The 24,792-nt window shown below is 40.3% G+C and overlaps 1 protein-coding gene across 1 annotated transcript in view; it reads right to left on the bottom strand.

Annotated features, from left to right (window-relative positions):
- Positions 1 to 24,792, bottom strand: part of SEMA5A (semaphorin 5A) — a 320,883-nt gene that overhangs the window by 138,050 nt on the left and 158,041 nt on the right. Inside the window, exons 5-7 of the mRNA XM_069492176.1 lie at positions 12,386 to 12,448; positions 2,866 to 2,964; positions 333 to 546 (exon numbers count right to left, since the gene is read on the bottom strand). Coding sequence (XP_069348277.1) covers positions 333 to 546; positions 2,866 to 2,964; positions 12,386 to 12,448 — 376 coding nt within the window. The remainder of the gene's footprint in view (positions 1 to 332; positions 547 to 2,865; positions 2,965 to 12,385; positions 12,449 to 24,792) is intronic.

A 24,792-nucleotide genomic window follows, 5' to 3' on the forward strand; every position in this document is an offset into this window, starting at 1 on the left:
GCACATGAGTCTATGCACATCTATGATAAGACGTCAAATTTTCTAGACTTCAAACAATAATAGAGAAAAAAGCTTACCTTTGATGAATGATCATACAGAGATTAGCTCTATTACCAGGTCTATAGTGTTTGTAATACTGTTTCTCTTCCTAGCACTAAAGAGCCACATGATGTCCTTCCCATCATTAGTCCTAAACAAGTTACATTTTGATTTCCTTAGAAAATGAAGAATTTGTTTTTATTTGGAAAGTGTAACAGTTTTGCTTCTGAGAACCAAATAACCAGGCATCACCAACAAATGCGACGGGAACGCGGAGTGACAGTAAGGCTTACCGTTGAGCCACTTGGAGTTGTACTGCGCCGTGCGGAGAGGGGGCAGGATGCCCAGACTGCGGTAAATGGCAGGATCCCGTCCTGGGAAATCCATGGCAGTGGCCGCGTAGAGCTCCCCTCCGGCCGTGAGCAGGGCTGTGGAGTTGTGCTGGGGGCTGTAGGGACAGCGGGCCATGCCACTGATCTGATCGTGGATCTCGGTCAGGTTGCTCAGCTATGGGCAAAGGCGAGAGAGAAACCAGCTATGCCCTGAGAATGCCTCTTTGATGGTGCTAATGGATTACAGCCACCTCAATCGCAGTGAAGCGTGTGCCCTAAGCTCTCCGGGGTGCATGATTAGACGTGACCAACGGTTACACGCTGACTGATGAAACAGCCCGCTGTGGGCATGGTTGGAGAATCCATCAATCAGTTTGTCCTCAGCCCTTTAGAGTTACTGAGCCTCATACCACTGAACACTCACAAAGTATGAAAACAAGATTATTGTGTATAAGCCTTTGATTTATAATGCACATGTGTTGTATATTTTTCCATCTTAATATAGAAACCAACTTTAAGATTCACAGAACTAGAAATCACAATAATGAATTCTGTACAATTTTATCACTAATAGTGTATCGAAATATTATGAAGAGCCCCCAACAATGTGCTCACAGGTGAGGGTGTGTGGCTCCGTAGCACCATGTCGTTCCCATTTCCAGAGAGACACCCTGGAGTCTTGGAGTCATTTCTATGAGTTCATCTTCCTAATGCTGGATTCCCAACCACTCATTGAACGAGAAAAGCTCTGGGTGCTGGGGGAATCTTTGTTTGACTTGGTCCTTTGCTAGTAGCTGAGAGGTGTTAGAGCAGAAGGGTCGGGGGGCAGACACAGGCACACGGCTGACTCTGCTAATGGATGTGCAGCCTGGATAAGTTCCCTAAACTCGTGATAAAATTTACCCCCAGCTGATAGATGAAATGAATGCCGTGTGGCTGAGTCACACCGGAGCAGAATCCAGTGGCCATGCAGGGAGAGGGGTCGCTCAGGAACCCTGTACTACTGACTCCCATAGGTCTCCTTTTCTGTAACTGAGAAGAACTAGCCCTTAAAGAATTGTCAAAACAGCTACAACTGGGAGTTTCCCAACTGACCCCAGTGGACAGCCCAGTCCACCAGATTATCCCTGCCCCACTGTGGTCCGGCCAGCAAGGCAGGACCTCACGTTGCAAACATTCTTCCTTATAAACAGCCACACTCGGAAGCCAGTTTCATCCACTCTCCAAGATGGCACACAAAAGGTCTTTATGCCCTACAGTTCATCTTTGGATGAAAAGAGCCAAATTCGACCTTATTTTCATGTTAAAACTCCACCCTAAAGTGAACATAGAATTTATGTTACATATGTGTTTGCCCACTGTGCATATGCTTGACTTCCCTCATAAATATTCATAGATTTCCCCCACGCCTGCCAAATACTCATGTAAGAAAGACTCTAAAGGACATAAATGCCAGCTCTCTGTCCCCGCTTCGAAGCATGTGCTTTCGGTTTCCCCAGAGGCTGAGTTCCCCTACCTGTAGACTGTCTCTCTGAAAAGAAAGATTCTCCTTTTCCTTCCTCCACAGATCTCATGGTCATTTGTGAACACACTTTATGTTTCAGGTTCTTCTCTTACAAAAGGGGCCCCAGAGAATAACCACCTCCTGGGTGGATGTTGAGGACTGAATGACAGCAGGGATGGTGAGTGCAGGGGCGTGGGGGGTGAGCAAGGAGCCCAGGGAGATCTCTATAAGCATCGCACCTCTTCTCTTATAGTCTTCCTCCTTCCTTTACTTATAAAAACTGAATGTTAATTTGAAATAACAAACAATAAACACAGATGATAAATTAAGGTTTAAGAGAAGTTGTGCAACTAGGAAACTGACATAAGGATCTTTCCCCATCATATTCCCCGAGGAGGATTAGACGGATTAGTATTCTGAATTAGGAAGATTCCAGGTGTGGTGTGACGACCCTGCTATGCTACTGCTATGGGATGTGCATGCTGAAAATTCCTGTGTCAGTGATGCCAGCTTAAAGAAGAGAAAGAGGGTCAGCTACAACTTGAATTTGCTTAGGGTTACATTTGTTTGTATATTTGTTTTACTTTTCTGACCTCCTTCTTAGCCAATTTGTAGATTACATTTTCTTCCTTTGGATTGTGATTTTAGACCATTTTAATACTTAGCAGTATCTCTATCATAAATCAAAATAAGGAAAAGTAATATGTTTTTGATTGATATTTAGAGTAACTAGTGGGGAAAATGCTGGTTGAAATGGTTTAGAAACACATTTAAAATTAATTATTCAAGCTATAATTATTTCTGGTTCCTTATATAATTGATAGTCATGATTAGAAATAAAATCAAATATGTACTGAATTTGACAGAAACTGCTTTTGAATTAAAGAGCAACACCTTGGTGTACAGAAATACACTTAAAACTAGGATTTTAACACAATATTTGGCTTCTCCTGATATTACGTTCTGTTGACGCTCAAAATGAAGCCTTACCGAGCGGTTGGTGCAGACAGGTGTGAAAGCGTTGGTCCCACAGGTGAATAACCGGTTGCCACCCACCAAAAGCACCCGGATGTAGTTCTGACATTCCTCCTAACAAAACAAAACAAAACAAAACACAAGAAACATGTCAACAAGGCCTGAGCGTAGGAGGAATGATGAGTATGAATCCATTTTATCTGGCTAATAAAATGTTAACCTCTAAAAACAAAACAAAAAACCCTTTCAGATATTGGCTAAAAATAACAACAAAGCTATTAAATAATTTGACTTTTATTAAATCAGTTGGCATCCTGTATCTGTACCTTGCTCAATAGACAATACATATGCAGATAAATATATGTTCAATTATATTCTCCAACCATATGTCTTCTTTTGACAATTATGGCTTCATTTTGAATTGTATCTGTTAATAGCACAAACTCTAAATTGCCTTAAACATGTATTAGGAAAATAAATAAAAGAACCTATTAAATGCTGCTCATGAAACAGTGCCTTAGAAAACTTCCCCAGGACTTTGAAAAAAATGTTGCAAATGCTTCTCCAATCCAAGATCACATGTGAAATTCTGCACACAAACTGGAACAAGTTTTAATTTATGGGCTTGAAGTGCATTAGATACATGGCAAGTATCTATAAACACTTTTAATTCATTTGACAGGTAAAAATATAACTAATAAGGAAAAGATGTCTGGAACATTTGGCACCAAACCTCATGCTGAAGGATTACCTAGAGTTGAGTATTTTTTGTGGTTGCAAAGCATACATAGAAAATCTGGGGTGTGGCCATAGCAGTGATGGGCAAGTGAGCTAGAAAGCTCTTCATTCACTCAAGAACCATACTGAGTACCTACACATTGGTAGACACTGTGCTAGAAGTCACAAACCGAGCCCTTGGCAGAAAATTAAAATACAGGTAAATAACAACGACCTGGAGCTGTCCACATGCTATAAAGAGGACACACAGAAAAGAGGCATAATACCTAGCTACAAAGGAATAGGAGAGGGAATGGTGTAGGAAGGCTTCCTGGAGGAGGTGACACATAAGCTAAGTTTTAAAGGAAGGGTAAGATTTAGTGAGGCTTCCTGGAGAAGGCAATTATAGGACACGTCCAGGACTTTACTGAGAAAAGGAGGGAAAAGACATCGAGGTAAGAGGAACAGACTGTGCCAAGGCATCGTGGCTAGAGAAAGCATGGTGCTGTCATCGTGTACAGAAGAGGTAACCCACACACTGGCCAGGTGTGCCAGGCTGGTGAGTTTGCATTGTACTCTGAACATGAAAGGACCCATTCAATGTTTTTACTGCACGAAGTTCCAACTTGATCTCATGTTCGTTACTGAAGGGCCACTCAGGAGCCAGTGTGCAGGGTAAGCTGGAGATGGGGAGGCTATAGTGTGAGGGAGGCAGGGAGGGAGCCACTTCCATAATTCAGACTCTTGTTGTTCTGTGTCTGGACCAGATGGTAGGTATGAAAGGCCAGGGCCAGCATCTAGCAAAGGACAGGCCGTGGTGACCGACCAACCAGCTGGACACAGAAGATGCCACATGATTCGCTTAGTGTCCGGAATCAGGACAATCTGGATTGAAGGGTACAGCAATCCTCTCCTCAACCAAACGGACCCCACTCTACGTTAACATATTCTGTTGCCATAACCCAGTCTACCCCACGGCCCGGCAGGAACAATGAAAGAGCTAAGACATTTGGATTCGCTTTCCAAAGCCAAAGTGAAATACCAAGGGTAGGTGATTCTCCTCACGCTATCTCTAGTAGTAACAGCAACATGTTATTGGCTGCTATGCTGAGAAAAAAATAAAAAAGGAAGATCTACGTTAACTATGAAAAGAATCAAGAAGTGAATATAAATAAACAGTAGACAGCAAATTGGGTAACTGAGAAACGTCCCCCAGATGGGAGGCTGGTTTGGTTGTGTTCTCCTTTGTTTTTATAACCGGACAAAAGACAGGAGAGTTGGAAAGGGAAGGAATAGAACAAAAGACTTCAGAGAACCCCAGAGTTGATCCTTTTTAGACCCAGAACCCAGAAGAGGGCACAGCCATTACCGCCATCCCAGAGAGCAGAGGCGCACAGGAGCCCAAAGGCAGGGGCAGAGCAAGGAGCGGGCAGGGGACCCGCGCCCACCAGAGGGACAGCCACAAAGACACTTCCAGAGCACAGGACTGAGTGGGGCAGAGGCCTTAATGATGAGACAGACATGACAATGGCACTGTAATAGAGACCCGGATGGGAAATTACACGTGGTGGAGGGGGTGGGTGGGGATTTTGCTTGTTTTGTGCTGCTGCTTTTAGAACTCTTTCAAGAGCAAGGCAAGAAGTAAAAGGCTTTTTAAAACAAAACAAAAACAACAACTAAAAAACAGGAGCCTGCCACAAGGGTGACGAACAACATGGGCAAGGGTGAGTTATTCCAAGAGAATCATCCGTATTGAAAAGGCGAGATCTCCCAGCAGAGTTGCACGGCCCTGGCAAAGGGAAAGCAAGTGCCTCTAGTCAATTACGGAAAGGGAGACAATCAGGACAGCCAGTGTGGTGTTTGCCTTAATTTCCCAAAAGAAGAACACAAGGCAATGAGACTGTAGGTGGTTGGCATTCCTGAAGGCCAATCACAAGCCGAATGAAAAGCAAAAAGTCAGGTGCACACACGTGTGGAATGTGCTAGTTAGGATGCAGACCTGCGCCCGAGAGGGGCAGGGCAAGTGCAACAGGTAGTTTAAAGAAAAACAAAACAAAACAGAAAAAAGTAAATGAGGAGGGCACAGAATTATTTCAATGACAGTAGGAAATAAGAGACAATGTCCTAAAGGTCAGGAATCAGAATGATCGGACAAGGAGGCCCACGCAGAATTTTCATAAAATGATGGAGGATGGACCCAGCCCTGTGAATCTGGAGGAGCGTGGGATAATCGGGGCCTGGCTGAGCCCAGTCATGGCAAGGCCTGCTGGCGCAGGGTGGACGAGGAGCCTGAATGACCACCCTTGAGGCTCGGCTGGCGCGTGCCCCTTCGCTGGGCCCCACAAGCAGCGCATCTCTCATCCTTCCTGGTCTCACTCCCTTAAAAGCTTCAACATGTTTAATTCACAACCTGCTTTAACTGATCCTAGAATGCGTATCTTAGATGTGAATTCTACACAAACAAATTCATTTAAAATAATAACTTTTTTATAAAGAGAGATTGAGGGAAGTTCAAACAAAACAGAATGTAAAAACATAGAAAAGGAAGAAAGTGGAGGTACTTAGTTTTTAAGCAGAAGACAAATTTAGGAATCAGAGAGTCAGAGTTAAGAAGGAAAGGAAAAATGGACTAGAGTCCCAGGCTGTGTAATAATTAGGTTGCTGCTGACGCTAATTCTAAGACTCAGATTCTCCCACGGAAGATCTCCTGGTAAACACTCCGCCAATCCCTGCTGCAAACACGGCCTCTTCGTGAGTTACCTGAACTTGCTTGAAGTACTTTGGAATCACCTATTTTAAAATATGGGCATAATGTAAAAGTCCCCTTAGGAGATTCTTTTAGAGGTTTTTCTTATAAATCAGCATACTTAAATGTCTATGATTTTCCTTTTCTTATTTAAGATTTTTTCTTTTATCCCATTTCTGTGCCTTGAAAATGAGTTAAGAGGATTTAATGGGCTCTGATTCTCCAAGAAGCCATAGAGACATCCCCAAGGCCAGTAGCAGCTTGCCACGTGGCCTGCATGGTTGGTAACGGAGCCATCCGTCTGCATTTGGATAACGGCACTCGGACGTTAAAACGACCCATGTGGGCCTGCGACCCACAGGCAGATCAACCTGCCCTTGACTTCCAGGCGATTCCTGTTTGAATTGATAGCCGAGGTGCATGTTGCTGACTCACAGAAAGGGCTTTCGGATGGAGACTGGCCCATGCCCATTGGGTCTCAAGGACACAGGGCCCCAGCCCCACTAGAGAAAGTGGTGCTGTTTTCTTAGTAAATTAATTTGTGTTACCTTATAGCATTTGATCATTTCATCATTTCTTTTTCAAACAGGTATGTTCTGCCTGAAGAAAGACCATATGACTGGGTAGAAAGATGACCTGCAGATAGAGCGGACCTCTCAGGGGCTTCTTAACAACACCCAGCCCATCGCCCAACCCATCAATTTTGGGGAGAAGAGATGAGGCTTGGAAGCCTGAGGGCCTTCATGTCAATCACAGCCCTCCCAGTGAAAGTGTCGCGTCTTCTCTTAATAATGTATTAGCTTCAGGATTATCCAAAGTGCTGAAGAGGAGCAATTTACAGGAATTGCACCAGCCTTTAAGAGTTGAATCTAATGTGCACCAACCAAAGTCATGACTAGCAGGTGGAAAAACCATACCATCCAATCAGGCATTCGTGTCTAAAATATATACATATATAATTGTATATGTGTATTACATATGTATATGTGTAATACTTATTATGGATGAAATATATAAACACACATGTATTAAATATATATTACATGCTATGTAATATATGGTGCATTAATATGTTAAAATATACTATACTGTATATATTTGCATACTATGACTATTTTCAACTGAGCTGACTTCATGGGTACCTCAATTGAAAAGGCCAAAATTTGGTGTCCATAATTTGCACAGCTTGTTATTATTTAATCTAAAGTATCCTTGATTTTTAAAGCAATTATATACGATAAAGGCAGTGCTATAGTGCATTGCATTCATTGATGAACTCACAGCTTTCAAAATATTGGCACTTTGGGTAAAAATATCAAGGCCTAGACCTGCACAACCAGACTCCAAGGCAGAACAGTGTCCTGTTTTTCCTCTCTTAATCACTAGGTGTTTACCTCTTTACTGGCACAGTTTGACAGCTTGGGAAATAGGACCAACGGGATGAACAATACATAAAGCCCTGAATTCTAATCAAAACTTTCCCACTAACTAGCAAAATCATTCTAGGAACTTGGTGTCAAAAATCCTGAAATGAGATCATGAACAAGAAACTTTTGACAATTACAAACTATAATATGAGCACAAAGCAGCGCTTTCATTCCCGTCATAATCAGCTATGTTTCCTTTGTAAAGTCCCTAAATGTCATGGTGGGAGGAACTTCAGTTCAGACATAATAACCCCAAACAGACAAGGAACCATTGTTCGATCGTGAGAGAATCGACTATTTGTGTTTAAAATAACATTTGTATAAAAGATATTTATGTCATTCTAGAATACGATTTCTAGAATGCTATTTCCAAAAGAACTAAATGCTACAGATTTTATTATAAATTTGAATCCACAAAATCAGATCTTATGTCTCCTTTTTACATGGAATGTTTAAGCCATTGCAAGCAATGACACTCTCTCCAAAGTGAGCTGAAATAAATAAAATAGAACTCAAACCTTGCAAAGAATTGATGGTGTCAGTACCTACCTTCTTTTTGAACCCATCCCAAATCAAAGATTTGGATAACTTCTGTTGGCCCCGATTTCTTAAATTGAAATTGTAATGGCCTACACACAAAATTATGTCCCTGTCTGGCCACAGCAATACCAGGAAAACAAAAGGAAATTTGTCCCCTTTATTCTCCTGTGCTCTGCAGCCAGCCAAGGAATGTTCCCATCAAGGAAGCAAGTGGGTGCAGGCAGCATCCCCCTGCAGGCCCGGCCACCTCCTTCCACGCATCACATTCCAGCCCTGCTTTCTGCTCTGCAGTAAAATGCATTATGTGGTACAGCACAGGCCACTTTTCTTAGGGTAGGGGGAAAAAAAAAGTTCAGTTCAAATGGCTGGCATTTTTCTCATTTTTGAGATGTCCCATTTTACATTATTATTTTTATTTCAGGGAGAAGGGAAACTTTGTAATTCTGTGTAAGTTCTCATCACACTACAACACAAGCAAAATTATAAAATAGATGAATTCTCCTTCTAAACTCATGACCACCAAAAATAGTTTAAATTCCACTCCCCCAAAAAGACATTACATATCGTTCAACTCGACTGTGACAATGTTATCTGACTTTGCCCCTAGGCAGTGTCAGAACAGGGAGATCCGGATTGTCTGAATTCTAAGTCAGGGCCAGTCCTCCGGCAGGCTCTGCTTAACCTGGTTCCCTCTACCCCTAGGGACCGCCTTGCTTCTCTCCCTTCCGTACATGTTCCCAGGGGTCTGCGTGGGTCCCTCACCTGATTGTCACGTTCAGTCACCATGTTAAGAAGGCAAGAGAAGCCAAGAAAGGAAAGGTGACTTGCGAAGGAGGACAAAGAGCCCTCCGCTCTCACCACCCGGGACCAGCTTGCAGCGCTGCCTGGACCAACGCGTTGGCAAAGCTTCCACGTCATTTTGCGCACACAAACTTCCAGCGTGCACAGTTCTGCTGCATAAGCTGAATTCCATTTCACGGGAGCAGAGGTTACCTAAAACTCTACCTGAATTTATCAATCTACTTAGTGCAACCTAAAACAACAGGCGATTCATCCTTCTCTGAGTATACGGCTCTTGACATTCATCTTCATCTGTCTTACCATGTGAGTGTTAACAAATCCATCCACAAATACAGTTTTTGAGTCAATTTATAATTAATAGGATTTGCCATTATTCTTAATCTATTAAAACCAAAAGCATGTGAAATGTAAAGATACGATTTTATTTGACAACGTTTGTCTCCCTCATTTTCTGTGTATCAAGAAAATTCAATTAAGTGTAGTAACGATTGGTCTCTTCTGTGAATTAAGGGAATATTATCTAGTAGGCATGAAAGATGACCTTTTGCTGTTCATTCTCTGGTTTTTACTTGCTTAATTTCTAAGCACCAAACAACCAATAATCAGAGCTTAAGGCAAAATGTGGGCCATTCTTGATGCAACAAGAGCAATTCCTCAACCCAAGTAGTAATAACCTATTTGCAGCAGGCAACTATATAGATTCCTTAAAATTATGGACTTGCAGACTATAAGAAGGAAAAACCCCTGACTACATTAAGGGATCTGATGCTTTCCTTTAGTACACAGGAGTACAAGGAGACTCAAACGCATAGACAGGAAGGGCATTCACAGTTAATTTTTTAAGTCTGTGAAACAGACATATACATGTGATCCAGAGGAAATATGGAAGCACTCCTAGAGAGAACAAAAATCAAAATGTACAGTGTAGAAGTCACCAATACATTTGCTATTTTAGATGTTAAAGCAGGGAATCTCCACCAGGTCAATGTCTGGCAATGCCTGGAGACATCTGAGGTTATTTTGGGTTGTCCTGCCTGGGTGGGCAGAGGCCAAGGAAGCTGCTACACACCCTGCAGGGTGCAGGAGAGGCCCCTGCAACAAAGGACGATCTGCCCCAACATCAGCAGTGGCGAGGGTGAGAGCCCCTGAACTAAGTGCCCTGCCCTGGTACTGGCTCCTTGTGTTCACCCACTCGTTCAGTAGATCATCCTCAAACATCCACCATGGGTTCGGCCCAGGGGCAGGGAGGGCATGCAGATCAACCAGGAGCCACCCAGCCGGCTCCTGGCCCAGGGCTGGATGACTGAAATGCAGCGTGGCCAGGCAAGTCCAAGTGGCTACTGGATTATACAAGACTCAAACCGATGCAATTTGGGGGTGGGGCACAGAGTCCTGAGAGATGGGTGAGGGAGGCAGGTGGGGAGCATTAAGGCCTGACTAGGGAACAGCACACGGGCCTCAGGAGAGGGAGGGAGCAGCAGGATCCCGAAGGTCTGTCACTATCAGGGAAACATTTTCAGAGACAGGCACTGCAACAGGTGTCTGTCCACAAACTCCGTTGCGAGGCTTCCCGAAACTGAGTAATGCTTACTGGTGTAACCAGGAGACCCAGAAAGAAAGGCGAGGTGAGGGAAGAGCCAATGCACCAGAAGGGGGATGAAGAAAAGAAGAAACAGGAGAGGAAAAGAGAAGACAGGCAAAAGGGAGGGATAGGTCATTGGTGCCTGGACCGCCTGGGAGGTCCCCATATCCCCAGGCAAGGTGCAGCGTTGGCCTTAGAACCATGCAAAAAAAGACCAGTGCTTTCCATCAGGAAATCCTGTGAGCTGAAGGACAGCAAGCCGTCCTTTCTACCCCCACTTCATATAAAGCTGACTATGCACACCCCTCTCCCCAGGGCACGGGGTCTTATGTGAAGGACACGAGCTCAGTCACTCATCCACCACACTGAGGCTCATACATTGCAGGGAGGAAAAGGTTTTATACATAATGTCTATAATACAAACTCACTAAGAAGGTTGTACAGGTCTCCTATGTATGAGGTTTTATGTTATTATTGATAATTTATTTATTTTGGGGTGTATTCTAAGACACCATATTCTGTTTCTTTGCAACCTGGAGCTACCTTTAAATCTTCTTACACCCCTGATGATTATTTTCGGAGGTATTTTCTGAGGTTAAATATCTTTCAGGACATAGCCTTCATCGATTTCTGCTCTTAGTCTTTCCTTTATCTCTGTTTCCCTGGCTAAGATTGCATTTTCTTCCCTCTTCTCTTGCAAGTTCTTTATTCAGTTTTAGGAAACCCAGTGACTAAGTTGGCGGAGACCTGCTGCAGTGTCTGATTCTCGAAACTGTTTAGTTAAAAGGCAAAATGAAAATAAACTGTATAATACTCTTTTATAAATACAGACAGTGGGAGGATCTTTTGCCAGCGCTCTCTGCATTGGCTACACATTCCCCCAAGCTCTTGGCCCCAAGACCAACTTTGCACAGCAAGCCCTCCCATGCTACTGCACGTGTGTCTGCTTTCCTCGGTCACCCAAAGTGTAATTCACCATTGGGAAAGCCCAGCCCCAGTGAAGTAGAAAAAAAAATAAGTAAGTAAGTAACAGAATGAGACGTAGTGAGCCAACCACCAGCTGCAGAAGAATTTCCTCAAGTTGATCACATATAATATTCTCAAAGACACACAGACATCCTCGAAAGGCCAAGAATGGTGCCTCTCGCTGAGCCGGCCAACCGTGGGAGAGTGAGCCCGCAACAGGCCCAGCTGCTCAAGAAATGCACTTCCAACCTTACGTATAAGCTGCAGTTTCCATAGAAACTTAGTGATGTAGATTTTAGGATGAAAACAGAGAGAGCTTATTACAAAGGATATGTTAAGATAAATTATGAAGAATAAATCTCAAATTACTTTAATATAATTTTATTCATCATATAATTACTTTCTAGAGTTAGCTGTAAAATATGAAAGGAGAAAATGAAAATATTATTTTTAAAATTCAGGCCCCTATTTTCTCAAATGATATCACAGTTACTTAATTTCATATCTTAGTCTAAAGACTGACCGTGCAAATTAGATCAGATCTTACGTTTTGAATCCTTGCTAGAAGCAATTGGTTGCTGTGGTTAATTTGAATTTAATGTTCAAAACTTGAGAATTTACTGTAGACGTATTTTGAATCTTACTTTTTTCACTTCACACGGCACCACAGTCAGGAAGACTCTTCATATGACACTGTTTATATGTAGCCTTTCAAAACCGGGTGGCGATGGCAGCGCGTGACCGCGTCCTCCTTACCTTGGACTTGCCCTTGCTGTAGCAGGCCTTCTTGGTGGCTTCGTCACACTCCCACTCCACAGCCTGCAGAAAACACCAAAATGCCGGCAACGGTTACAGCTCTGACTAAACAAAAGGGAAACGTAAATAAGACACTGGGACTCAGGTTAGGGAACGGGGGAACAGACTGGCACCCACATTTTCATGCTCGTATGGAAGTTACACCAAATACGTGCAAGTCAGTCGTGGGCTTATACTTTAGCTTTAAAATTGAGCCATAAGGACTCGACCTCTGAGTATTTATTTTTAATAATAATAATGCTACATTTAGATCTAGTCACTGCTAGAGAAATGCAATGAGTCGGGGACTCTGGCACTGACTGCAGAAACTATCACTTCAGCGGAACCAGGGACTAGATCCAGAGAAGGCTTCAAGGAGAGGCCTTGAAACAAAATGATCTAAATATTCATCTAAACATTTGTATTTTAATAGCATGTCATTGATCAATATTCATAGATAACGAAGTAAGGATGATTTTCCATATCCTTACTACCAAGATAATATTCCGATGAGGAATAGCCAATAAATAAATAGTTCCTGCAAAGAGTGCAGCTGCTATTTTCCCCCAATACCAGTAATTTTCAAACTGTTTTTAGCTCTGACTAAATATTTAAAGCCACAACTTTTAAATATTTTTTTCTGAGATTTTCCAAATCAAACTCATGCTGATTAACTTGATACATGTACTTTCACGTGTGATGCTAACTCAGAAATGGAACCTATGACTTGTTAAGAGAACAGACAGCACTTGTTGCACGCAGAAGAAAGGATTCCTGTACATGTCCATGGCCCATACGCTGACAGTGCGAATGAGTCTTCTGAACAAGTTTATGCATCTGAGTTGTTCTTAATTTCCATTATTGTAGGGAGGAGTGTGAACTTTTACAGTGTAAAAATATTTTCTCCGTTCTCCATACCTGCTATTATAATTATTTTCTCTCTTACCATTAGAATTGAATTGCTGAAGGATCAGGGATGTGCAGCAGTTAAATCATTATCAGAAAGACATTTGAGGTAGAAACTTTTTTTGCTAACTTGGACTAATGCCAAATAATACACTAAACTGAATCAATAATAACCTAATATCAAGTAATATAAAGAAAAATTATGGCTTCACCCTTATTTTTGGTAAGAAGATATTTTTCTAATTCTCCTGAACTTGGGAGAATGACAAAGTTAGGTTAATATCATCCTCTAATATCCGCTGCCCTCCAGAGAATGTTATATAACAGAGATTAAATCATAAAACACTGTGTCTTGCATAACTTATGTTACTCGGCAAGTATAAGTCCACAAGAAAAGTATTCTAGAGAGATCCACCTCAGTGTCTTTTAAACATAAACAATACTATAACTGTTCTCCCTTGTGCAGATTTGGAGATTTTTGTCAGTGTCAACATCTGATAAGGGGATTTGTTAATTCGTTCTGTGATGTTTTCCTGTTCCTAATGCTAGACTGCAACAATAAAGTCACAGCTAGTCAGCATCTGATGTAAACACATGACATAAACTCCATACCAGGATGACAAATGCTTGCAAGAAAAGTGATGACACCTCCAGAGAAAAGAGCTTTGTATACGGTTGCATAACAACTATCAATCCCCATGAAGTATAGATAAAATAAATGAAAATAAATGTACTGTTGTTAATATGATTTGACTTTTATTAATAGTATGTATCTTTCTTGGATCTCTTTACAAAAGATTACTCTGTTGTTTTTATTTAAATAGATATCCATGTCTTTGCCTTTAGTTAAACTTGAAACAGAGTTGATCAGCTCTGATATATTCCTTTAGCAGAGAAGACTCCTTATAACTTTGATCTTACATCATCAGAGGATTGAGTATTATATATCATGAAGAATTAGTGCTATACAATTACTAGGAAAACTACATAGTGAAATACTTTAAAGAGGCATTCACAGTGGCTCTTGTTGGTCTAGCAATTTTGTTAAAAGTTAAATAGTAATGCTCTCTTCAGTAAAAATAAGAGCTATAAGTATCAGGGTTAGTCCCAAGGCAAAGGGAGAAGAATATTTACCAAATGCCATTACAATTGTTGACATCCAGCTGCTGAAATGGCAAACAAACAACTATACCTGGTATTCAAATTGCCTTTGCATTTTCAAGATAAATATTAGCCAAGGATTAGAAGAGAAAAGTAATAGAAGAAAGAATGTGAGAGTTTTCAAAAATATGTCATTATTTTATCCAGTATACCAAAAAAATAGTAACTACTCACACACGTTTATTAGACTGACAGAAAATAGAACAAATCTTACAGATTTTTCTGAGCATAGTTATTAAAAGTAGAAAAGTTGCTTTCCTGAGGCATTTTTATTACAGTATCACCAGCTTGCCTATGGTATTCAAATCCAGAATTAATTAAAGATCATGATTGTATAGCTTTTCTGTTGTTCACTTTCTACCTGAATAGAAAGCAGGATAAAAGAACATTCTATATTACAAAGGAAACTTCTTGCAGAAGGCAGCAGGAGCAAACACATATTATTAGGTAGTGCAGAATTTGAAAGGAGTGGGGTGGAGAGAAGTGGCTTTCCCAGATCACACTGGAATTGGGTGTTCCCGATTAATCCCGTAGTGTCTTTCTATTCACTGGTTATCTAGACTTTGCCCATTTGATCACTGGGCAGATATGAAAACAAACCGGCAAACAAAGAAAAAACAACAACCTTTTTCACTGGAGACAAATATGAATATTGATAAAACTTTCCTGATTCAGATCTGATTTCTCAAAGTTACCCATAGTTCTGTTTGAAATTAGATACTTTTACAACCTGGTCTTAGCTTCTTTATTCCACCAGATCCACTCTGATTAATTAAATGCTTTTTAATTAAGTATTCTTGTTCTTTTCTCAATGAAGATTGTTACTCTTTCATGTATCATGATTTTAGAACAAATCCCTCTATGGATTTCAGAAGTCTTCTTCCTACTTATCTTCAAATTTATTTTAAGTCATTTTTCTACCTATCGAAACCTATCTTTAAACTGCCAAAAGAAATGCTAAGGCATTTTATATTTCAGATCTCAACACAATGCTCATGCTTTTATTTCCTGAGTCTCCTTTTAAAAAAAAATATTTAATTTCTGTCATCTTTTGTTTTTTTTCTATTGCATGCTAGCCCAGTAAGGAAAAAAAATACTGCTTCTCTATTCCCTTCAACATTTAGTTTGGAGCATACGTTTCAACAGCACTTATATAGCAGTGACATTGTGGTTACTTGAAGATTCAAAGACTGGTAGTCAGTCTGAAACATCTACATTTTAAAAGGCACAAAGATTCTTGTTCGTGGTACAATTTTTTTCTGTAAACACATACAAATAACATCTGTACTACTGAACAACTTACAGAAATTTTGCTTTATGCACATGGCATTAATTCTCCTTTGCATTTAACAAATACTCATTAGGAACCTACCAAGTGCAAGACACTCTGCTAGATGATTGATGGAAGGAAAAACAGACATATAGATAGCATTTATATAGACCAGATATTAACTTACAATACACATAAGCGTATTCCATCAGCCTAGACAGCATCACATTAAATCTGAGAGTACAGTAGTGTTCATTTTCATTATTACAGAAGCCGCACGCAAGTTCGTCTTAGAGCCAATGGTACCCTCTGACTTAACAACATTATCAACTTTTAAGAAGTGACAGAGCTACAAATAGACCTAAAAATAATCCAAAACAAAACAAACAACAAAAAAACAAGAGGCGACTTACAGAAAAATCATTTTATGTCTGCAGAAACCCCGGGGATGCAATGACAATCCTATGGTTTCATGACACAGCACATACCTGAACGCCCTGCAACAGACACGCTCCGGTTATGATAAATGGAATTCTGATCTCCGGAGTAAATCAGATGTAGGAAAGAAAAAGAGATTGGCTCTTTTTTATGTATGTGTTATATACATATAAATCCACAGTTCTCTGAAGTATATAAACAAAGCTGTGTATTATCACACTCCACAGCCAGAGAAGTTAATTAGATAGGGACCAGCAAAGGCAGACACTTTTCATAAAAATGAAGAGAACAATATTCTAGGCAGATGGGCCACTACTCTTTCAGCAGATGGCTTTGCTAATTAGATACTGGCAAAAGATAACATTCAAAAAACTAGTTTAATTACACAATGCCAAAAATTAACAACCACCTGAGGGCTTTTTTTTATATGTTTGCATTCATATTCTTATGTCATGTAAATTCTGTGACAAGCTGGAAAATGTTACATTGTCATGGCGATTGCAAACAAATTGTCAGGGAATGTGAGACCCTATCTTTGTTCAAAAGGGAAGCAAAATGCGAACCGGTTGAAACTTGAAACAATTGTGATTCTTATGTGACTTGAATAAAATGTCAATACAGTCATCCTTGAGTGTGAACATCTTCCCTAATCACCTTTTGTGGTCACACCTGTCAGGTTCAAAACAAGTGGCACATGACCTGGAATGATTTGCATTGAAAGACACAAAACAGTAAATACTTTAGTCATTTTAGAAGGATTTATCCAACATTTCTCTCTGCCTTTACTTCTTAGTATATCTTAAGTGTATTTGTTTATTTTTCATATTAATTTGCAGTCTACTTGCATTTCTGTCCATGTCAAATTTAGGCAAGTCCAATTCATTTCCACTGGTAACCTCTGAATCCAAATATTGCATGGGGACTGAAGTCATATCATCTAACTACTATTTTTTTTATTCTCATTCCCCTGACTTCATCCAAAGTTAAGGGGAACATCTTAACCTTAGAGATTCCCATGAAGTGTATTTTAATAATTTTTAGAGCCTTTATATTAAAACCCAGGATTTTCCTTCACAAATCAAACTCACATTGATAACTGCAGAGTAGCGCTCCCAGTTTGTTGAATGCTCATTGGGCATTTTGTTTTTTAACTGGGACTTAACAATTTACTAGTTTCCTAGGGCTACCTAACAAACGACCACAAATAAGGTGGTTTTAATGACAGAAATTTATTCTGACAGTTCTAAAGGCTTGTTGGCAGGGTTAATTCCTTCTGGAAATTGAGGGAGAGTCTGTCCCAGGCCTGTCTCCCAGTTTCTGGTGCCTGCCATCAACCCTTGGTGCTCCCTGGTTTGCAGGGCATCCCCCCAATCTCTGCCTCTGTCATCGCACGGTGTTCTGTGTGCCTCTCTCTGTCCAAATGTCTATCTTCTTGTAAAGACACTGGCCATTGGGTTAGAGCCCACCATAGTCCAGTAATGCCTCCATCTTAACTTTATCTAATTACACATGCAAAGATCTTATGTCCATATAAAGTCACATTCTGAGAATCTGGGGTGACATGAATTTTGGAGGGATACTATTCAACCCCGTACAAACATCATGACATTTATCTCATTTAATGTGAGAGGTACTCTTACTATTATATAAGATTTTGGATGAGGGCATTGGCTAAATAACTTGTCAAAGGCACCAAAATATTAAGTAGCAGCACCAAAATTGTAACTTTGTAACTTGGATTTATAGCCTATTTGCTGAACCATTCTCCCATTACTGAAATTGTCAAAATAAATATCCCTTCTTACCTCATTCTCATGGGGTTTCTGTTTATTTGTTTCTTTTCCCATAACTTAGAAAAATATATACCTAAAAAGCACAGAAATTTGTGCATGTCTAATTTCAGAGCTGCTGACATTCAGCAAGTATTAATCATAAAAGCCATCGATTCCCTGTCATGGAATGTATTCATTTTTAAAGACTCTAGACCCTTTCAAAACCCTAGTATCAGCTTTCAAGGAGCCATGATCCACCTAACGAAACTCCAGAGTTAAGAACTGTGTGGCCAGGGTATGATACAAGAATTACGGGCTGGTTTTATGAATTAAATACCTTGAATTTGAGAATACAGTCTTTTATTGACACAGAAGCAATATTCTCATTTCAAAATGAATGTTGAGGTCCCATCACTCCTCTGCTAAGCCCTCCAGGGCCCCCTCATTCTGCCTGGAATAAAAGCTAAAGTCATCTAGAACATTCTGTCATGTCCACCTATTTATTTCCTAGAGGCCCTCCCCCACCTCTCTTCCAGGTGACATGGGCTCCTTGGTGTGGTCCCTGAACAACGCAGGCACGTTCCATATGGCCTGCTATATCGCCTGCGGACCAGCCGGTCCCACTTCCTGGAATACCTTCCCTCCAGATGCCCACCTGGCTAACGCCTGGGCCTCCCACACACTTTGCCCAGGTGTTGTTTCCTCCTTGGGCTCTCTATAGCCATATACATAAAATTGCAATTTGCCTCCTCTGCACTTGAGCAAGCAGCTCAGCCCCTTGGTTCACTTATGTATCTGCAGCCCTGAGAACAGTACCTCACACAAGAAGCACTCAGTATATAGTTGTTGACCAAATGAATGGACACACAATGCCCTATACCTTTGCCCTTGGAAGTGGCTCTGGGGCATCCTTCCAGAGACCCCCATGTGGAAAGGGCACATGAGGCTTTGGAGCCCTTGAGCTGGGCTGGGTGGGTGAGCCCACCACGCACAATGTGCTTCTGTGGCAAACATTCCTTGAGGATTTCTCCTCTGAACACCCTTCTATGTGCCCTGACAATGGGAAGAACACGAAGACAGTCGCTCTGTGAAGAGGGGAAGGGAAGGACCAGAGCAGAAGTTCTCATACTTTTTCAGCAGTACATATATTCTTTGCCTTCATAAGCATAATCTCATACCAAAGGAGATAAAAGTACTACAGTAGTCTTCCCCTTATCTGTGGTTTTGCTTTTTGTGGTTTCAGTTTCCTGCAGTTAACCTCCGTCCAAAAATATTACATGAAAAATTCCAGAAATAAACAATTCCTAAGTTTTAAATTGCCACCATTCTGTGAGCATGATGGAATCTCTCACTACCCGCTCCATTCCGCCTGGGATGTGAATCACCCCCTTGCCCAGTGTGTCTGGGCTGTATAGGCTCCCAGCCCGTTAGTCACTTAGCAGCCCTCTTGGTCATCAGTTCAAGAAAATGTAGTACACATCTAGGGCTCAGTACTACCTGAGGTTTCAGACATCCCCTAGGGGTCTTGGAATGCATCCCCCGTGTGTAAGGTGGGGGGACTACTGTATTATATTAAAGTTATGTTATAAATGCAAAGCTATAACATTACATCATTAGAAAAATGTGAAGCCTAGTATAATTACTATTACTGAGTCACTGCACTCTCAGTATTCAATCATCTCTATATTTTCTTTTGGTTGCCTACTTTAAAAAAATACAAATATATACAAATCAAGTAGGCCACCTTTGAATCTCAGTGAATTTGGAGTATAATCTGCAACGGCAGCAGACACCATATCCCATGCTGGATAGTAAATCAGGTATTCCGGGTAATGTCATTTTGCTGAGGGATTCCAAAGTCTTAAAATTTTGTACATGGTGTACATTGGTGTCACTGGGTTTTAAATAATGCAATTAAAGCATATGTGATGTCTAAAAACCCTGAACCACCTCTTGAATCCTGGATTTCCAGGAAACACGGTTGACAAGTCACGGTTCAAGGAAACAAATGCCTCTGTTAAGAAATTTCATGTCCTTGGACAGGACCTAGGGACAGAGAAAAACAAGGTAACAGAGGATGAGTTCTAACGACCCTGCTGAACACGAGTGAACCCCACTGGGCTGACTGGATAAAGTAAGTAAGTTAGACCAAAGCTCAGCATCAAAGGACATTATAGTATCTGGTATAAAATTTAAAATCATGATTGTTAGACATTGCACTTCAAAAATGTTTCTAAGGTAAGGCTCATAAGAGTGGCTGCTCTTGGCTGCAGAGTTTCAAAGAAATTATTTTTATGATTCAAGCAGGATTGTTTTGAAAAGTGGCAAGTTGTCCAATTTGTAAGCCTAAATATAGAGGGAAAATAACTACTAGAGGAATAACTATTTTTATACATGAATTTCCTAAAAGTATTAGTAAATGAGGAAACCAATTCAAAGTCCATCAAGCATAGAATGAAAGTATTGACATCAGCGTGGACCGATTTTCCAAGGACTAGCTTGTCTCATTTAGTATTTCCCAAATGCATTTGGTGGGAAAGCTATTGTTTCTAATGCTATCTTTTTCTCTTTGAAAATGTACAATTATATCCTACATCGCATAGATGATGCCATCCAAATACCACAATATCTATAATGTTCAGCAGAAATTGTGATTTTGCTAGAAATTAAAAAGATATATCACAAGCAAGTTAAAATTAGATGTTTTGTATGACATATCATTTATTCTCTGCAGGCAAAGAGCTCCCTCAAAATGAATAAGTTAATTATAGAAAGTCTAAAAAATAACAGACCAAGTTGAGCTTAAGACTGTTTGAAGACTTTATGGAACACTGTCATGAGGGCCTACAAAATAATAATTTTTAAAAAAATAAAAGAAGCAGTATATTGGCATGGGATGCTTTGTAAAACCTTGACTAACACTAGGGATAAACACATTAGTATAATGAAGCCTGTCGTGAAAATGTCTGCACAAGGCTGTGTGTGGTGTGGCTTTGACCAAAGCTTTCTAGTACACACCAGTTAACTACTAGTGATCACATTCTAGCACTATTGGTAAAAGTGAAGATAAACCATCCAGGCCCTAATACAAGAATAAATTTCCTAGCTATATGATGAGATTTCATCCAGGAACATAGTTAAAGGGTTCAAAAGGGACTGAATCTAACAAGAAATGTGAAGGAACAATGCTTTTATTTTGAGGCCACAACATGAAACAGATACAGAGAAAGACTCCAGCAAGCACAGTATGCATGCAAATGAAGATGCAGAAACCCTGTAAGTCTTTGTCTGGCTTAGAATTTTATTTTATTGATGTTAATAAAACATTTTTATGTTTTCAAGAGGAATGTCCCATTTGCGATTTTGTGTTAGAATTTCTCTTGCTTAAAATGTAAAGTCACCTATATTGGGGTCATCAGCTTGGATCATTTTACTGTATATTCTGGCTAAATCCTAATGAAGACATTCCACACAAACTGTCAGGTTAATAGCCAACATAGATGTAAATATATGGGTGTTTCTTTTCACTTTTTCAATAAATCTTTTCTATTTCTCTGTTCTTCTGAAACTAGCTTTATGAAAACAAACCACACGTCATGCCTGATTACTTTTCTTGGCAGTTGTGAGTTAGAACGTGTGCACTAGATTCGTTGGAGTACTTATGAAGCCCAGATTACAGATGTTTACTGGGCAATTGTTTTGCACTCACTGAACTACTCAGAATTTATTTATTATTCAAGTTCTAAGTGCTTGCTTCCTGAGATACATCCTCTCACTACAAAAGATTGACTTTACTTCCAGCTTGAGAACATATTGATCTATTTTCCAGATTTCAAGAAACACGGAAAACTCTTTTTATCAGTCTTATTCAGCATTATGTGCATAACTTTTTGTTTGTAGCTAAGATAAATGAACATTAATATTTGTCTTATAGTATACATTTGGGCAGTCATATTTCACTTAGTTTTAAATAAAATGTGTAACAAGATGATATACTTCTGTTCAAGAAACATTATTTACAGTATTATCACAATGCTAAACAGAAACTTAATGAACATCATTGATATATTCATTTCCAAGTTAATATTTAACACTCTCATAATATAATGAATATATGCCTCAACTTATTAAATCAAATAAATAATTTAGCATTAAACACAAATTGTGTGGTTTTCCCATTTGTTTCTCTAAACATTTGTCTCTCTTCTGTAGTATAATCTATTTATTTACCTGCCAGGGGAAGTCCGAAAATATTATTATTATTACTAAAATCTTTTTAATGAGAAAAAAGCTCTATCTAGGGGGAAAAGTGGGAGAATAAGGGTTGGTGAATTTTTGATGTCTGTAACATCTTTGACATTTTTATTAAAAATGGATACTTTTTGTTATAACTTTACAATAAAATGAGAGGAACATCACTCAGTCCTCCTCTTCCAGCTATTTTGAGCAGCTCTTGTTATGTGATTTGCTGGGGTTGGCAACTAACTGCCAAATGTTGTAACTTTACCCAATTTCTTATAAAAGGAATTTGATTTTGAAGTAAATTAGTTGCCTATGGCCATTAATTTTGCTGTGTAGCTCTGACTAAAGTCTAGAAACACAAATTTGTGTGTATCTGAGTGTGGGGGTATTGTAGTAGGCTGAATAATGCCCCCCGAAAGATATCCACTTTATAAACCCCAGAACCTGTGAATGTTACCTTATACTGCAAAAACAGAACTTTGCAGATGAGATTAAATTAAGGCTCTCCAGATGAGAGATTATCCTGGATTTCTCAGGTGGGATGGAAACACAATTGAACGTATCCTTACACAAGGGAGACAGAGGGAGAAGTGACACACACAGAGGAGAAGGCAGTGTGACCAGGAGGCAGAGACTGGAGTGATGCAGCCACAAGTCAAAGAAGGCCGGCAGCTACCCGAAGATGGAGGAGAGAAAGAACAGTTAAAACCAATTTGATAGTGAGTTCATGCGGTGCTTGTTTTTCCATTCTTGGGATACTTCACTTAGTAGAATGGGTCCAGCTCTATCCAGGATAATACAAGAGGTCCTATATCACCATTGTTTTTTGTGGCTGAGTAGAATTCCATGGTATCAACACTTAAGTGTACATATAGTAGTAACATTCATCGGGTGTGAGGCAGGTGGGAGCGGAGAGGAGGGGATGGGTATATTCACACCTAAGGAGTGCGGTGCGCACCATCTGGAGGATGGACATGCTTGAAGCTCTGACTCGGGTGGGGCAAGGACAATATACGTAACTTAAACATTTGTACCCCCATAATATGCTGAAATAAAAAAGAAAAAAAGAACAGATTCTCCCCTAGAACCTCCATGGGGAGCTTGGCCCAAACGACACCTTGATTTTAGTCCCATAAGAATTATTTTGGACTCTTGGCTTCCAGAACTGTGAGGGAATACATTTCTGTTGCTTTAAGCCACCAACAATAGAAACCAGAAATCGAACAACGTGTGACTGTAAAACACCCTAAAAGAGCTGCTAGCAAGACACGTTGGGGAAATCTGTCCAAGTTTGTGGTAATTTGTCACAGCAGCAATGAGAAACTGATACACATGAATTGCACATATGGGCACAGTCGTACACAGATGAATTTAGGGTCATTGAGTGGATATGATCTCTGTGTTTGTGCCAAACATCTGTTCTGGTCTCCACTGTAAGAACCAGAATATGCCACCCCAAAATATATCCCTTTGTCATAAGGGTTATTTTGAACTGATTCTTTTGCAAAAATAAGACATAGAAGAAACTCTAAAAACAGAGTACAAGTTATCTTTTTGTAAGGGAAATTGATATCTACAAAGGAAATCTCCATTTGTAAGGGTGTCTCCTTCACCATACCAGGCAGAAAAAGGTCACAAGAGAATCTTGTCAGTGGAGAAGGCACTCACTTAAATCTGCACAGCGAACCTTGCCCTTGGTTTCCTGCTTTTCCTGGTCACCTTCCCATAACTTACCTCCCCCCACACGGTTCTTTCTTTGACTTTGCTGAAGATGCTATTTAAGCCTGAATTCTAAGCCACCACTTTGAGATTCACTCACTTCCCTAGGGATCTCTCATGTATATGTGAGATAAACATATTTAAATACTTCTTTTTTTTTTCTCTTGTTAATATGTCTTTCATTACAAGGCCCCAGCTCAGACTTAGAGGAGTAGAGGTAAAATTATTTTTCTTCCACTCTATCATAAATATGAAAAATGCATTTTCTGATATTGAAGAGCTCTTAGGGGGAAACATGCTTTGATCTTGAGATTAATGAAGGGGAACACCTGACCCAGATGCAGGGACCTGGGGGGTAGATGGTGGAAAGTTTCTTAGAGCTGGATCTTGAATAAACTAATCAGTGAGTGAGTGAATGGAGGCGTGAATGTTCAAGGAAAGCAATGGAATGAATCAGCCAGTGCAAAGGCCTGAACTGGGGTTGGGATTGAAGAGCTGTGTGACTTTACAGGCTGGTATGCAGCTCAGGATGGGCCTCCTGAACCATGCCAGGGAGTTCAGGTTTTTGGTTTTTTATGCGTTGAAGAAAAGCCATGGATAAGATTTTAAGCTAGATATTGGCAAAGATCTCTCTGGGGGTATGAAAAGGCCCAGCTTGTAGAGTAGGTATAGGAGTGAATAGGAAGAGAGTGTGTAGAGGCCGTGGCAGGCAACCATCAGGCAGGTGTCAAGAGGCTGAAATAAGTAGGGACAATAGACCGAAGGAAGAAGGGATATGTAACCAGCTACTTTGTAGCAAGAAGGGCATTGTCTGTTGAAAAGGTAGATGTGTGGATGGGCAGCAGGAGCTCAATCCTATC

This window comes from Eulemur rufifrons, chromosome 17, assembly GCF_041146395.1.
Source record: "Eulemur rufifrons isolate Redbay chromosome 17, OSU_ERuf_1, whole genome shotgun sequence".
NCBI lineage: Eukaryota > Metazoa > Chordata > Mammalia > Primates > Lemuridae > Eulemur > Eulemur rufifrons.